Consider the following 17,108-nt stretch of genomic DNA (forward strand, 5'->3'; position numbering starts at 1 on the left):
TTTACTGTTAAGGGGCATATTTTGCCTAAGGTTGAGGTGGAGTCACTATCCCTGGGGGTACTTGAGAAATGCGTGGATATGGCACTCAAGGACATGATTTAGTGTGGCTGTATTAAGTGATGGCTGGACTTGATCTTACGGATCTTTTCCAACCTAAACAATTCTATAGCTCTGTGATTTTGTATCGGTGTCTTGTCTCTGAGAGTAAGTCTGAACAGATCAATCTGTTGTGCAGGTCGGGATGCAAAAAGAGGAAACAATATGGTAATCTGCTGTTAGTAGCAAGTTTGAGGGCCGCCATTCAGGACTGTGGTTGAATGTCTTTGAAACAAAACAAAACAAACAAAAGATTTGCATATTTAACTATGCCTGATTCCTGCCCAGGTGGGATTTTACAGAGATCCTGTGCATCCCAGCTCTGACACTGCCTTAATTCTCCAGTGTTGTCCACACCTCTGAGCTCATTTACTGGTAGCTTGTATTCCCAGGAGATCTAGCAGACAAACCCCCAGTCTTACACATTGCTCTCAGATTTACTTACGCCATAGCGTATGTGTGAAAACAAGCTGTTAATCTGTATCACCCCCTCTCTGTGTCCTGTCAGGCTGCTGCTGGCCAGCCCCAGCATAAGTTGCAGGGAGGGTTTAATGGCAACAGGATGGCAGCTGATGAATGAGATACCATGACCACATCTTGCATTTCCACCCTGCTGCCATGTCTGTGCCCTCCCCCTGTACTTGGTTGCCAGCACCCTGGGGCAGAGCATGAGTAGGGCCTGTCTTCATTGCAGCACAGCCCGAAGTCCAAGCCGCACACGCAGCAGTGCTGTGTCTGACGCTGCTGAGGCTCGAGGCATTTCTCAGAAGCTATTTCTGTCCCTGTTTCAAGCTCAGGCTATTAACTGCCCTTTGAAATTTCTCCTTTGGTGTGTTTGTTACATGCCTGTTTGTTTTTTTGACTCAGAGGGACATCTCTAAATTCTAAAATGAAGTAGGCAGGGCTGAGGCTGCAGGGCCACCACTCCCTGCTGGCTGCATACGGCCACTTGAGGTTTGGGAACAGCTTTGACTTTGCACCACAGGACACAGCTTCTGTTTATTTGCTCCTTGATAAGTGAAAGATCAAGGAATCCTTAGGTGCAAAACTGAACACCTGGAGGCTGTTCTGGACTGCCTGAGAACAGCAAGCTGCCTGCCACCCGTGTTACCCTTTGCTCCTGTTTACTCCCTGGAACGTGCTGAAGTCAGGCAGTGTGGGGTGATCCTGCTTGCAGCTTAGAGGTGCACGCAGTGAACTGCCAAAGTGCAGGCAGCAAGTCCTGCTGTTCAAGCTGGAGAGAGCTGGTGAAGGATATACACTTGTACCTAGTTACGCTGGCTCCGGACCAGCTCATTTTCATAGCTTTCTAACAAGATGCAAACTGGGCAGCGATATGAAGTGCTCTGTTCACAGTGTTGCGATCATAAAATTCATAGAATGGCTTGGGTCGGAAGGAACTTCAACAATCATCTAGTTCTGACTCCCCTGCTGTGGGCAGGGTTGCCAGCCACTAGATCAGGCTGTGATGAACAGAAGCTGCTGTGCTACAGCATAGCTGTAATGCAGCTGGTCTCATTCTGTCTGGTTTGGCCTGGTCTGCCCAAACTCCACAATGGTCTCACTTCTATGGCTGCTTCCAGGTTTGCCATTACTCCCTCCCTGCTGCTTTTTTGCTTCAAGCTCCTTCTCCTTCCCACTGCTCTGCCCTAGCAGCCTGCTGGCCTTCTCCAGACTTTGTCGTAAGAAGTTCCAAGACCAACCACGGAACACTGAACAGTATGGTGCCAGGGCACACACGGCAATACTATGCCCAGGAATTTAGGCTGTTTCCCTGCCAAGGCAGAGCAGCCTCTGCACACCGGAGCAGCACAGCCCATGGTTTGGTGGTGCTGGCTCTGCATGAGAAGGCTGCCTTCCCATGTCACACACAGGCTTGCATCCTGCAAATTGGTCGTGCTGCAGGAGGAACAAAAGTAATGCGTTCAGCATCCTCTCCCTAATGACATAAATGCTTCCCACAACACTTGCTACCTTTTGGAAGTTATTTCTTACCTTCACACTACCTGAACATGTCTGTTGATTCATGTTTGTGTTCAAGCCTAAGATTCTCCTGGTGAAGCACCAAAAGCTCTCCCACGTGATGATCAAGGGAATGCATCTGCGTACCACGGTGACCACCTAGAACTGCCTCCTCTGACACATGACAGGCTGAAAGTCAATTGAAAATGCAATATTTCTGCTGCTTAATTGTGTCCTGGATTGGCCTTCAAAGCATGGGGATTGAGAGCTGTTAAAAAAAAGGTTGTTAATCCTTCAACGTTACCTACTCACATGGCTCACCTACAGGTCTGCCAAGTATGACCTCAACTGATGCAGTAACTGAGGCGGAAAAGTGAACTGCCCAAATTGTCTCATGGCAAATGGAACTGGGGATGGCAGCAAGATGTGAAAGAGATGCTTTGAGCTGTGTACATCTTTCAACCAGCGCATGTCTCAAAACCCAGGCCCTCCAGAGGAATATATGCATGGTGCTTTAAAATGAGAGAGGAGGTAGGAGGAGGGAGACCTGAATATAACCACTGCCAGAACACAGTCTGTGTCCGAGGCTGCAGAAAGCCGCTAATGACAGCTCAGAAATGTGAATGATCTGTTTTAACTTCACAGCATTTTTAATTGCAAGACACCATCTGAGCAGTACTACTCATCAGCAGCAGAACGGCACAGGGGGGCTTTGGTCTCTTTCAGCTTTGCACACTTTACAAAAATAATCCACAGTTTATGATTGTACTTGCATCTCTCTGAGCGATTTGGGAGTGGGTGGCCACTAAAGTTGTTCTCATAGATATGAAAGAGCCTCATGTCACTCTCTGTGAAGAAATTTCTCTGTTGTTTCCAGCCCAGGCTAAAGAGCTATAGAGGAAAGCAATCACTGGCAGGATGCTGGGAGGCACGCTGTGAGCTTTGCAGGTAGCAGTCTGGAGTGCGTAGGTTGCCACATCCTCTCTGCATCTCTTCCACAGCTCACGTTAGGCAAGGCCACCAAGCTGCACGTGCGTCAGTGTATATGTGAAATGAGGTTAAACATTAAAGAGGCAGAGAGAAAAATATTTCTTCTTTTAGGTTTTATAAATATTTTAAACCTGGAACGTTTAAAAGTATAAACTGCTCAACTGATAAGTTATGGAGCACTGATGAGGAAAGGGAAGTCAACAATAACAAACCGCAACACAGTGTCTCCCCATTCTGATTGGAGAGGCGTTCCTCTGGAAGAAGCATAACCTCTTCACATGCCTGCTGTGTCCAGTGATGCTTGGCAAAACGTTGTCAAACTGGGATACTACCTATAAATCTTCATCATCAAAGGTCTCCGTGCACCTCAGCATTACAGTCTCATAATCGAACTGAAGATCTTCTTCCTGAAACCATCCCAAAGCCAGATAAGGTTAAAAACCACATCAGTTGACTGTGTTTCAAAGTGTCATGAGCCCTGCTTCTGATCTGAATCAGCAACCAGCACCTCTCAGTCAATGGTTTGTGGTGCCTGATGAAGAATGTCTCAGATTCTCAACTAATTCCATTCTAAAATCACAGGTCTTCACCCTGCCTCTATCTACATCATTTAGACATGAGCTACTGACCATGGTAGCAAGCACATCAAATAACAGGCTCTGAGGACATGTGAGCTTCCTCGAGCCCCTGTCTTCAGGCTTTGCTGCTCTTTTAGCAACAGAGGGAAATGGTTTTCTTGACCATCTTACAGAGCATAAGTGGCTCTTGAGCAATCGAAGTCCAGGACACAAAACTGTTTGTGTCTGCAGACTGTGAAACAGCAAATGTACACAATCCAACAACAGTGCTTTGTAATTGGACAGTTAATCTCAAATGGTATTAACACGGAACTGGCACGTAATGACCACAAGAAAATCTGTTACCTCATCAGCTCTGCAAATGGAATGGACAGAGGCTACCTTTCACACATCAGTTGGGCACACACACTGGCAGCCCTGCCTTTAAGTACAGTACCTGCTGCTTGCCTCCATATCCTCATCTACTATGTGTGTACACAGTGAATCAGAACACCACTTAACCCTTGGGATAATTACGCCACCAGCACTGCCCAAACTCTTGGGCAAACATACCAGCGTCGGTACTGCACTGAGAGAGTGGTCTGCAGGGATTCATTCACACACACAAAGTAAGCAAGAAGGTCTCCTGTCCAGGACAAGTCCAGGAATCTTCAGCGCACTGAGTAACCCAGTGTCTTGGTTAAGCTGCGTAGCTACAGTGAGCTCTGCTGCTGCCTGAGGTAGTGTTTCAAGCTGGCTAGAATGTTTCCTAGGCAGAATCAGCTGTACTTCCATAACTGCCTTCAAACTATTTGCTCAGAGGTAGAGCTGAATTTCTGCTCTCAAAACCACAAATATGTCAGCCAGATTTTCTTGCTTCTTGGCAGGACCCCTGGATGTGCCGTACCACAGTTATCTAAACAAAAACAGACTAGGATCTTTGCATTATCAGTTCTATCTAGTCTGGGTAATTTCTGCTCGCGCTCCCATTTTGTTGTCTTATTACAGACAATTCAAAGCTCCTGAATAACAAAAGTGCTCAGTCAGCTTCCAATCTGCAGCATTTCACTACCACCTACACCACTTCACCTGGGAGCTGTGAGATGGGCCTGGACTCATGCACAGCAATACAGCAAAAGCAGCACTTAGCCAGAGGAAGACATTCACTACTGGAAACACGGTACCTTGCATAAAGTTATTCTTTCTTTCCTAGGCATCTTCATTTCACAGTCATTTATATGAACTCCAACAGAGCCCTGCTTTTATGCAGAACACAGTTTTTCACAGACCAAATGGCTGTGTAATTCAGTGCTTGGTTTCTGACAATGGCCAGGAGCGGATGTTTAAACTAGAAGCTCAAGCACTTTGCATGCAGTATGCTCTGTCTCCCCAATACATGCTCCTGGCACACTGTGCTGTGAGGATGTTCTGAATAGGAAATTGTATCCAGATCTTTGTGTTTATTAACTGTCAATCGACTCATCCCTGGGGAGTTAATTCTGGTAATCTGCAACTTCTTATCCTGTTTGTCATTTCATTGGGTGCTGTCTAGTTCTGGTGTTAAGAAGTAATGGACCATCATCCTGTGTACCAAATCCAAACCATTTAGGATCAAAGTGCTCTCATGTCACCCCCACACATTTTTGCTGAAGAGTCCTGCTCTGGTAGCTCCTGTGTAATACCTTTTACCGTGCCTGCTGGCATTCCCAGCACCTCCTTTAGTGCTAAGGTCTCCAGGAGATTGTAGGAACCAAGTGACATGCAGAAATCATTTTGCAACTGATTTAAACAGTTGTGTAGTGCCAGTTTCTGGTTCTTTGTGTTGTTGTTTTGGGTTTTGTTTGATTGTTGTCTCAATTATCCCTCATCACAAATATTCTATTTTCTTTAAAGGAGTATCTGCTCCTTGGGATCTGGAGGATCTGGGTGGAAGCTAGGTGATAGTAGGATATAGAGAAACAGTGGCCATTGTAGAGGCATAATCTGAGCCAAAATAAGTATGTTCTTGCTGAGTGCTCTCTCCTTTTTGGTCCCGTACCCATGCGCAAGCTCTCAGACACCTTCTTGGCAAGAGGACAAGAACAGGAGGACTAACACTACAAACACAATGATTTCTGGCTCAGTGAATCTGCACCAGTAGGCTGAAGTTAAGACACGGCACAGCAGCTGTTCTCTTTTAAGAGCATAATTACCCTACTCTCAAGGCTTGCCAAACAGGGGCTTAGGGTAGGGAAGCTGGCATCAAGATAAAGCACTGAGTTCAGAATCAAGAGGCCAAGGGTGGGTTATGGATGAAGCAGGCACTGCTTCATCAGTTTAGATGAGATCACTCAAGCGTTTCCACATGGAACTTACATGCAAACATTAACTTAAAAATCCTTTGTGTCATTTGCCATTTTGAGTAGTATTGTAAGCAAGAACAGCATCTCAAACCTTGCCTCTTTCAGAGGCAATCCTACTGACCTGCAGAATGACATCTGAAGCAATAAACCCCAAGCTCTTGTTTTAATGATTCTGGACACTGTGATCTGAAGCAAGGGAAATCTCTTTCTAACAGTGACAGAAATATAGTGCTCCTTTTGCAAGGAACCCTTTGGCAAAGCTTACCTGGCAGAACTGCGTATTAGCAAAGAAAAGGCTTTTTAGGAAGTCAGTGATCTGCAGATAGAGTCTGTGGTCGTCCTCTGGATTTTCAGAAATGCCACTTGTAAATGAAGAACTGAAAATGGAACAAGAAATTACATTTAATTTCCTCTTCCCTCTTTTCCTCCTCCTCCTTACTTTCTCTCCTTCACATTTTACTTATAAATGATAGAAGACTTAAATTGTTTCCATGACAAATCTGATAAGAAAGACAATAGGTGAAAAAGACAGAAAGGAGTGGAGGTGTAATGAGGAAATACTGTCTAACAAGTGCAGGAAATATATCCAAGAGCTGAGAACTGCTGTGCAAGAAACCGCTACCACAACAAAGAGATCCACTAATACACTACAGCTGTGGTAACACTGTTCTAGGGAAAGGTACGCAACCATCATAACGGAGAGCAAAAATGGCCATTCGGCACTGTATTTTATAGGGCTGTTCCAAGAAACAACTTTGACTTCCTTTGTAAAGTTTTTGAGAGAACACCATAAAAAATGTGGTCACAAAATCACATATCAGCTGTTTACTAGCAAATTCATACTCAGGTGATCGGTAACTTTAGACCTAAGGTCAGATACTCACTCTGGACATCACCTCTATACTCTCCCTGGGATCTTACAAAGTTCTGCACCACACCCCTGTCCCGAACTATGAAGCATGGGGTGATAGGAAAAAGAAAGGCACATGAAAAATGCTGACTACTGAAATATTAATCTAGTTTGGGGCTTAAATCAGACTGCATAGATGATGCCAACACATTTGGAGTGTTAACAAAGTTTGCTTTTCCTTGTTTCCAAAGCAAACAGCAGTTATGACCTAATAAATGTAACTTAACGGATACATGTTTTGTCAAGCTTTACAATATAAACATATTTTGATGAACAGCCAGAACAATCTTATTTCTGTTCATGCTGTTCTGGAAGTGCAGTGTGGAATTACAGCGAAGAAAAAAAAAAAGATTCACATCAAAGAACTCTCTAAATATGGAAAAATAAGCAGCTGGATTTAAAAAGAAATAAAAATTAAAAATTAAAACAATATTTGGAAAGAGAAAAAAAAAATCTAACCAAGAATAAGCAGCAAGAATACGTAAGAGATGAATCAGAAAGTGATTTTCTTCTTGAAGACATTAAGCTTTTCTTTCTTTGGTCTACTGGGAAAATCAAAGGCAGTGCTTGTTTTGTATCTGATATGTTCTTTCTTAGGTAATTGTGATCTGCAGAAAATCACAGAATCATAGAATGGTCTGGGCTGAGAAGGACCACAAAGATCACCCAGTTTCAACCCCCTGCTATGTGCAGGGTTGCCAAACCACCAGACCAGACTGCCCAGAGCCACATCCAGCCTGGCCTTGAATGCCTCCAGGGATGGGGCATCCACAACCTCCTTGGGCAGCCTGTTCCAGTGCGTCACCACCCTCTGTGTGAAAAACTTCCTCCTAATATCTAACCTAAACCTCCCCTGTCTCAGTTTAAAAACATTCCCCATTGTGTCTCTTTGACCTTAGTGCTCAGGCCAACTAGACTTCAGCTTGATTGTCTCTAAAGAGTTTATTTATCCAGAATCCAGGACTCTTCCTAGACTGTCCAGGACAAATCACTAAGAGTGCCTGCTTATCTCAAAGTGACTGGGTACTCCTGGTAAACTCATCTTCCTGGTTCTGTTATAAAGGCCTATTTGTTGTTTCATTCATACACCTTAAGAGGTAGTACTACAAGGAGCACAATTGATGTATGCTACTACTTTGTTTCTACTAAAAGGCACAGAAGAGAACACTCAAATACTGACTTCCTCTACAGCAAACTTGCTGGGGAGCGCTGACTGTCAGCTGTTGAGTTATTCTATCTAGCAAAAGGGTGGGTTTATAATTTACCTCTGGCTAGACAACCCCTGAGTCTCATTTGTTTCAAGGAAACCAGCAGCAACATCAAACGCGTCTTCAAACATTACCTGTCAGAGAAAACACTTTGGATGTCAGCATATCCAGCCATTTAAAGAGTTTTAGCTAGGGCATAGTTTTTAATAATGAAATCTTAAGAAGTACAGTATTTTTTTTTCTTTCCATTTAACAGCTAATGTTTACTTCTGCAGAAATCGACAGGGTTTTGCAGACACAGGAATAAGGAGGAGAAACTATTTCATAACTCTGAACACAAGATTAGTCCATTCCCCGTGCTTCAGCCTCCAAGAATTAGACTTACGTCTCCCAGATCATCAGTAAAAACATGGATTGTAACGCTGCTTTCCAGACTTGACTTTGGCCGTCGCACTGTTTATGGCTGGAGACCTTAGCTGCACCAGCCATTCTCCATAAATCCAATTCCAGTGTATGACTCGTCTTACAAAGGAGTTTGGATTCTCCATGTGACAGACCAATAATCTCATTAGCTCACTCCGCCATTACGTTCTTCACACCTCTTCTGTTCCAGAAAGTACTGTACATGCAACATCCCCACGACATTTCCTAAGCAGGTCAGTGGTCTGAATTGCTAATTGTCCTGTGACTCAAAAAGAGCTTGTCAATGCAATTTACTTATCTGCTAAAGGTAAACCCCTGACCTTCCCTTGCAACTAATAAAATTGTACACTTCTCTGAACAGCTGGTAGCTTAAGCAATCAGTGCTTAATCAGGAACAGTTAATGGAGAGTTGGCTGTTACTTAATCTCTTTCTTTGCGTGCTCTCATCTATGCAGCCACTGAATTCTTGGCTCTGCAGAAATGCATGGAACAGGCAGTCATCAGCCCTGTATCGCTGGAACTGGTCTACAAATACTTTACCTTTGCTACCAAGTGCTCTGATTACTGAATTAAAAACAAACAAACAAACAAACAAACAAACAAAAGCAACCAGGCAAAAGCACACATGGCTTAGGAATCCAGGCATCTCTTCTGGGTACAGATCGCCTGTTGTAGAGGACAACAGCTGGACAATCCTTGTTCTTGTTCCCCACCCCACAGCAAGTTACAGCTAATACAACTGTTCCTTAGCACAGAAATCCACAGGTCAACAGAGACTGTCAGGTTTGCTGCCATAGCACTCTTATAGCTTGCTGACTTCTCTCTCGGTAAGATAAGACATTTACTCAAATGCTCTTTGTTGTTTCCACTTATGCATTCAAATGGTCTTGGGAAAGCTTAATTAAAACTACTGTATGTTCTCTAATTAAAAGCTGCAGAGCCAATTAGCAACTGGAGGAGTGAAGCTTTAGGGGCAGAGGATAGGTGTTACTGAGCACTTACTTCCTCTGGTGTGGAGACCAAGGAACCACTGGCTTCCTCACTGTTACCTCCACTGTCCCTCACATCGCCATCAGTGCACGCAGGCTCTTGGCAAGCATCTGTAGGACCCAGGCGGAAATCTCTTTGGCTACAGTACTGCAAGATGCTGTCTCTCCTTTCTTCAGAAAGCTCTTGCCAGAGGTGTGAAATAGCCGTGGAGACCACAGGAAGAGGTACCTCCTCAGCGGAAACAATTCCATGCTCTCTCAGTAGGTCTACTGTGTTCTTATAAAAATACAGGTACCTGAAAGGACAAGGAGCATCTCAAGAGCAAGCTATCCAACTACTGTCAATCAGTATGAAGGGACAAGGTCTCCTATGACAGTAGAACTACCACAGGTTTGATCTGGTCATGGGTTAGGCCATGGTCAGTGATGAGTTGCCACTGCAAAGTATGTGGTGAATACAACCTTTGCCCTTGCAAAAGATGCAGTTCCTCTTGTTGGTTTTGGAAGACCTGCAGCTGCAAGGAACCGCTGCAAAGCACTGCACTATGGATGGTAACAGACGCTGTACGTAACTGGGCTGAGAAACTGAGCCACTTGGAGTGCTCCTTCTACAGAGGTGCTGATCCACCCTGAGTTCAGAACACAGGCTGAGGAAACTTCCCTGGAGTGGAAGGACTGCTTGCTATTTGGAAGGTAAGCCAAGGATATAATTAGCATTACCTCAGAATTGTGGAACTGTGATTAATCTTTGCAGATAAGTAACTATTGTGCAACACTTGTTGCTAAACAATTCAATTGACACCTTAATAGCCTTCTCTAATAAAGCAGCTATGCTGGACAATTGTAGTTACTATCTAGAAAGACTGTGATATAATTGCAGCCATCAACAGGGGAGGAGGGAGTAGCTGTGATTCAAAACTACTTCACTGACTTCTCCCTCATACAATTACTGAACATTGCCCAAAACCACCAGAGAAGTTTAGCAACTCTGCTATGCCAAGATTTCATCTGCAAAGGGCAGGATCCAGCCTCAGCAGGGCTGCCTCAGAATAGGAGCTCCAGGCTGCTGCAGGCCATACTCATCACACAGGCAAACCTCACGCTGGCTTTTCTTAAAATTTGGCATGCTTGCTCTTGTATCCCGAGGCTCTTGCACTGCAAGTCACTTTTTATACTTCTGGCATTGCAGCGCTCTAAAAACTCTTGACTGAGGTCACTCCTTGATGTATTAGGTACTACACATGCAGATAGAAAGGCAGTACCATGGGCCTGAAAGATCTGATTAGTGTGAATATGGGAACTCAGTTCTTACATCTGAGGGTCTGCATTCCCAAGACGGACTTCTGTGAGGCCTGCAGTGAAACTAACAATTCAACATTAATGCTGCAATTTCAAGTTGAAGATGCAAGCACAGAAAGAACTTCCTTCTTCTGTTAGTACCGTGTGGCACAGTGAGCCAGGAATGATAATGTCTTCTTTAGAAAGTAGCACTGAAGGTTATTTTATGTTTATTAAATGATTAGAGTTCCTCAGATGAAAGAACGTGTGTTCGAAGGAGTGAAAAAGAAGAGTATAAAGAGCAGTCATTGTTTTTCAGTTTGACTGGGCTCAGAATGCCTCCTTGGAAGATGTCCCAATTAAGCACGTTTCCTGGCTAACCAAACTGCTGCACGAGAAATTAACCCAAAAGAATTCCATCTTTTAATTATTATTTGTTTTAGTAAACCACTATTGAAAGCTTTAAAATAACCCCTCATGCAAACACAAACATGTTTAACCTCCCTTTTCCATGCTCTGAAGTTTTTCTGCCGTTGCTGGAAACAAAAGTACTGTAAGGGAGGCAGGCAAGCATTGTTAGGTCTGCTATTGCACTCACCTAGAATTCTGGACACCAGCTCCAAATGAAGGATAATGAAGGATTCTCTAACAGAATATGAATCATCATTAGACTGCTTGGCTAAAGAAACTGAGTTTGAACAAACCATGAGTCAACGATTTCCTTCCCAGCTGGAAGGAGCCGACCACAGTTTGCACATTTGCAATACTGTGCAGTCCCATCACTGTAACTCTCTGTAGAAGCTCAATGCATTTCTGATGCTGCCCAAATAACGTGATTAGACTTAGCGCTGAGAAGCTGTTGTTTACTGAAGACTCCCTGCTGCTTTATGCTCATTACCACTGATCATTTTGAAAGAAGAATTAGCTACAGTTCAACTGCAGGCTGTAATAAAACTGCAGGGTAAATGCCAAGAGTCCATGCAGTGCTGCAAAGGCCGTGGTCCCCCTCATCAGTGAAGGGGAAAGGCGGGTGTTTATGGTCCTATTGTGCAGTCTTTGATGAAGTAGGGCTTACTTCCCCTAGAAAATCCTCAGTCAGCACATTTCAAGGTCTTGCAAATGATACCTCTACTATAATCATCTCCAAAGCACAGAGGAGCAAAAGCAAGCACAGTAGCAGTAGGCTGCTGCCATCTGCTGGCAGAGCTGAGGTCTCGTTTTGATGAAAGACCTCAATAATCGGGGGAAAATTATAACAACCAACCAACCAACACCAGTTCAAAGCAAAAGAAAAAAAAAAAAAAAGAAGAAATTGTCTATGCTTTTACTTATGGCTGTGAAGCTCTGGAGGAAGCCAGCTACAGCTGTGGCTTCTCCAGCCATGCGTATTCTTAACTGTGGGATGATTACCATCCATGACCCCTACAGTATATCCTAGTACCATCTGAGAGCAAGAGAAAGTATGTGATGAACACTCAGCTTTAAGATACCAATAACTGTGAAAAAAATGGGAAATTTACCATTACAATCCCAGATTAAAATACATGGACCATTGAGATGAAAGCAATGGTCTCCGATTTTTAGCACTTGTGTCAGGCACTTGGCTGATCCCAAAGAGGGTTACAGACCGGAACCTTCTGGCTGTAGCACACTCAAAAGCACTTATGTTCCCCTGCCTCTCTCTGTTTTTCAGTCATATTGAGGAGTGTTTTCTGATGTCTTCCAGACCACTGCAGGTTGAGTACTACATTATTTTCTCTTGTTTCTTCCAGTCCTATGCAGCTCTGATCCTACAAACAAGTACTCCAAGCTGCCAGAAGCTAAATATCCATCTCTGAAAGGGACAGCAGTGCCCCAACTTCTCATACCAATGCCAGGCTGGACAACCATCACCTGTGGGGGGAAATATCTGCCCACATCTACCTACTTGCAGTTCTGTAGCTCCTCTGGAACACATGCAGCTAGCCACTGGCAAGTTTTGTCTGCTGCAGCAATTCCTGTGCTTCTCAAACTCAGCCCCACTGGGGAGATAGAACTTGATAGTGGTACTGATATCACAAGCACACAAGGACAAACACCTGGGTAAGTCATGCTGCTTGAATAAACACCCATTCCATCTGGGTTAAAAACCACTTGCGTGTTGAAGCGCTACAGGCATGTTGCAGCTCACTCTACAAGCCACTGGACAGTGGTAAAGCATGTCCACACAAGGCCTGACACACTTGAAATGATTTTTTTCCCCCCCTCTTTCTTGAGAATTGGAGGGAGAGCTGGGGGCTGATACCATGCTGAGATTCCATTCATGTGCCAGCCACAGCTCCAGCTTCATCACCAGCAGGGCCAAAGTTGCTTGCACAAGGCTTTTGCGAGGCTCAGTGTACAGCAGTGTCTGGATGCAGTGTTAATGCTAACAGGTGGAAAAAAAACACCTGAAGACAACTTGGGGTGCACCTACCGTTCAAATTCCACCAGATCTGGGGATGAAGTTTCTGGGTACTGGATTAATCCTGGCTTTATATCTTCTTCCATTGTTTGTTTTTCACATTCTTGCATCAAATACCAGACAGCAGAATCACTCTCACTCACAGCTTCTGAGGGCGATGCAGTGCTGAAAAGAACACACAGGGGGAAAAAAAAGCCACATGAGCAACTTCTTAAGTGGATTAATAATGTCTTTCTCATGGTCACTCCAGGGTCCAGGGCCATTCTCCCCAGCAAGCTTTTTCACAGTCCTTTTGCTCTGCAGGCAAACAAGAAGTCTGTGGTGAGCTGCATAGGAGGCAAAGGAAATACAAATAGTGTTCACGCACTGTGTGAGATTACAGGGGTCCACAAGAAATCTCTTCATCTTTTCCTCACGATTAAAGGCCTCTGCTTGGAAATTCAGTAACAATGACAAAGAAGCTAAGAGGCACTGGGAGGGAAGCAAATGCAAAGTATTATCATCCTCCTTTGATTGATTTAAGCCCTTACCTGTGATTGTTGAAGTGCCTCTTGATATATTCTTCCCTGACTTCCTCCAGGCTGGAAGGGTTCCCATCCTCCAGATTGAAGGACTCTGTTGTCAGCAGAAAGACAACTGTCACACTGGTGAGGCCTTTGGCTTCCTTCTCATTCTCAGTCCCAATCAAACAGAACAGTCCTGACAACTGGTCCTTCAGGAGCCACAGCTCTTCGTTAGGCAAAAGTGATGTGAGATGCAACACCTCTGCCTCTCCTATAATATCACTGCCACTACTGGGAGCTGTTGAGAACTCAGCTGTCCTCCTTTGTAACACTAGTGTGACAGAACTGATGGCAAAAACAATCACCAAATCGAAAGCCCCAACAAGAACAAGCACTCGTCAATACAGCATCTCATGATTGCCATGTAATGAGCAAACTGCACATAAAAACCCTAGACAACCCACTCTGTGATTCAGCAGTGGTACAAATTTTATATACGTGCAAGTAAATATGATGGGAAATTTACTTTAAAACTCTCCTCAGCCACCCCACTGCTTGTGAAGCCTTCAGATTTCTCTGCCAAATGACTCCTCTTACCTGTGGCTGCCTTTTGTGGCTTACCCAAGGGTGTGGGTTGAGAGGACTTTGTTTTAAGCATTATGATTTAGAATTGATACAAGCCACTGGGGGGACAAGCTGCACAAACAGCAATGCCTTTTCTAGCTCACCATGTTCTGGATATGTGAAGGGACATAAAAATGTGTCCAAAGGCTTTACCCATCAGCCCCCAATCCTTGTTGCCACCAGTGAGTGAGCAGCACCAGAGAGCAGCAGGTGTGCTGGTGAGGGCATGGAGAGCATGACCATGACCTGCCAAGCTGAAAGCAAAACTAACAAAAACAAACCACAGCATCTCTTACCTGTTCCTATGGGACTAAATTCTAAACTAAAGGCTTCCATTTGCTATACTTATGTGAGGAAACTCTCAACAGATTCCCTCTCCTTTCCCCTTAACTCAGACCAAAGCCTGCAGTTCTGAAGTTCCAGCTCTGGCTGCGCTTGATGTGGAGTGCTGGGTGTGTGAAAGCTCTGATTGATACTGTGCTGTGGTTGGAAGGAGCACACCTGTTCCTGCAGCCTATGCATGCAGCCTAGGCAGGGACCCTGCCTGCAGCTTGGGGCAGCAGCAATTAGCTGTGTCCTTCCTCTGCCAGGGAGGGCTGGGAATGGCTGTGGATCTGAGGGACAGTGCTACCTGAGTTGACGACATCTGCGCTACAAATAAAGCCGCATTAAGGTCTAATGCTTAATGGGAGCAGCCACGCATCTATATGCCTCTACTTAACAAACTGTCCGAGGCAAATACTTGCATACGGTACCTTTCATCTTCAGCAAAGAACTCAAGGTTTGCTCCAGCTCCTGGATATATTTCTTAGCCTTATGCAAAACCTGATACTAAACACAAAAAGAAATCAGAACTGATTGCTCTCTGCTCTGACTGAATTCATGTTTCAACAAAACTTAGTTGCTTTCTTCATTTTTTCCCCTTCATTTTAACCCTCGGTTATCTCCATGTGTCTGAGAAAACGACTGTTCAGCTTCACCAGCTATCTGTAGCCTTAAAGGAGAAAGAACTAGGAGCAAAGTTAAATAAAGAAGACAAATATTCTGCAATATAAAGATGTTATACAGTACCCGTACATAATGCCTAGTCACACAGCCATTTGCTACTTAAGTCACATCTTTTACTAGCAACTGTTCTTGTTTGGATCATTATCTTCTTGGAGCACGTCCAGAAACACCATGCTGCAGCACGCCCTCTTGGACGTCTACCAGCTTTAGGTGTAAGACTTAATATGCTAGGAGAAGCCTTTGCCATGTTCTATTCCAGCTGCACTGGTGTCTGCTGGAATAACTTCAGCACTGTAGATCATTCCTTCATTGCAGCATAATGAAGAACATACGGCCAATACCTTTCATCACACCCATCTAAAAATTGCTTCTAGATTTATAGGATCAGTGGGACCACCCAGGAAACTCAGACAGGAGGTCTCTCTTGCAGAGCTTTCACACCAGACAGTTTAGCAAGGCATGAAGCATTAGAATTAGGTATAAGCTTTTGCAGTTAGGACCTCACCTCCAAAAGTCATGTCTCGGGCACATGATACTATCAAAGAGTAGTTGAAAGAATTGGTACATTAAGACAGCCCAGTCAGATGAGACAAAGCAAGTATCTGTTTAGCCTTAGTTCTGAGGTCATGGTGACTTCAGCTTAACTTGCATCTCCTTCAGAATATAGCAAACTGAACTCTTACCTTGAACTTCATGGGGGGAGGGTGAGGGCCTCAGCCCCAGACAGTAGCACTTGGCATGTTTAGAATCTCAAGGCACTTTACAAGGATGATCCTGTAAAGCCATTACCCTCTCTGGAAAACTGAAAGCGACTGACCTACATGAGTTGGTGGCACAGCTGAAAAATCCTGATGGTCATTCCCCTACTTTCAGCAGGATACTATCCAACTTTTTAGTAGTGTTTGTGTTTAGTTCTTCTTCTTTTTTAATTAATAATTTCTTATTTAGTAGAGGCCAGCAGGCAGGAGGGTTCCCTCCCCATCTTGTTCTTTCAATGTACAGGATACAGAATGCACCTTGTAAGCTGAACGAATGACTCCCTTCCTTCTAACTTTTTCCGTCCTTAAATTCACTCCTCCCAATTTCCTACCAGAACACTGCGAAATCAAGGTCATTAAATCATAGGATCCCTTGATTTACATCCAAAACACGGCTAGGAAGAAACTACAAACAATCCCTTTTCAGTGCAGGCAAACCACATGGTAAACCCATGACACAGAGACTACTAAGAAAGTTGCTCATGATGAGCTGGCAGCTGCAAAGCGGAAGGGATCCAGGAAATGTGCACAGACTGAAGTTATGTACATGCTGGCACCTCTTGGGATCCCAATAGATAAACTAATCTATGACACGATGCCCCATCCCTGGAGGCGCCCAAGGGCAGGTTAGATGGGGGGCAGCCCGAACATAGGGGTGGCAGCTCTACCCAAAGCTGGGGGGTGAAAATAGACCTTTGATGTCCTTTCCTCAAGCCATTCTATGACAGCGACAGATAGAATTAAGTCGATCATCGCCCCGCACCTTGGAGGCCGGGCTGTCAGACTGGGATAGCACCGTCTCCTGCAGGCTGCTGAAGAGTCCCGCCAGCACTGCGCGGTGCTGGGCTTGCGCCAGGCGTCTGCGTGCGGCTCGGGGCTCCACCTCCTGCGGCTGCAGACGGGCGGTGGGCCGTGCTCTCGCACACAGCTCACCGCAGCCACCCGCTGCCTCCATCGGCGGCTGCAACGCAATGGGGGTTTTGTGCTGGGTACAGCGATAGAAATGCACGAGCACTA

General features: G+C 44.7%; 1 protein-coding gene across 2 annotated transcripts; it reads right to left on the reverse strand.

Annotated features, from left to right (window-relative positions):
• Positions 1-3,219: 3,219 nt before the first annotated feature.
• STRA8 (stimulated by retinoic acid 8) lies at positions 3,220-14,739 on the reverse strand. Of its 2 annotated transcripts, none has more exons than XM_072358927.1 (7): positions 14,622-14,739; positions 13,729-13,813; positions 13,211-13,363; positions 9,491-9,773; positions 8,123-8,199; positions 6,213-6,324; positions 3,220-3,455 (listed from the first exon to the last, which is right to left on the reverse strand). In XM_072358927.1, exons 1-7 carry the CDS (start codon positions 14,659-14,661, stop codon positions 3,381-3,383), a joined length of 825 nt encoding a protein of 274 aa, XP_072215028.1. In that variant the 5' UTR covers positions 14,662-14,739; the 3' UTR covers positions 3,220-3,380. The 2 variants fall into 2 exon arrangements, with proteins under 2 accessions (XP_072215028.1, XP_072215019.1); XM_072358918.1 differs by lacking the exon at positions 14,622-14,739 and adding an exon at positions 14,299-14,408.
• Positions 14,740-17,108: the final 2,369 nt, after the last annotated feature.

The sequence above is a fragment of the Excalfactoria chinensis genome, chromosome 1 (genome assembly GCF_039878825.1).
Source record: "Excalfactoria chinensis isolate bCotChi1 chromosome 1, bCotChi1.hap2, whole genome shotgun sequence".
Classification (NCBI taxonomy): Eukaryota; Metazoa; Chordata; class Aves; order Galliformes; family Phasianidae; genus Excalfactoria; species Excalfactoria chinensis.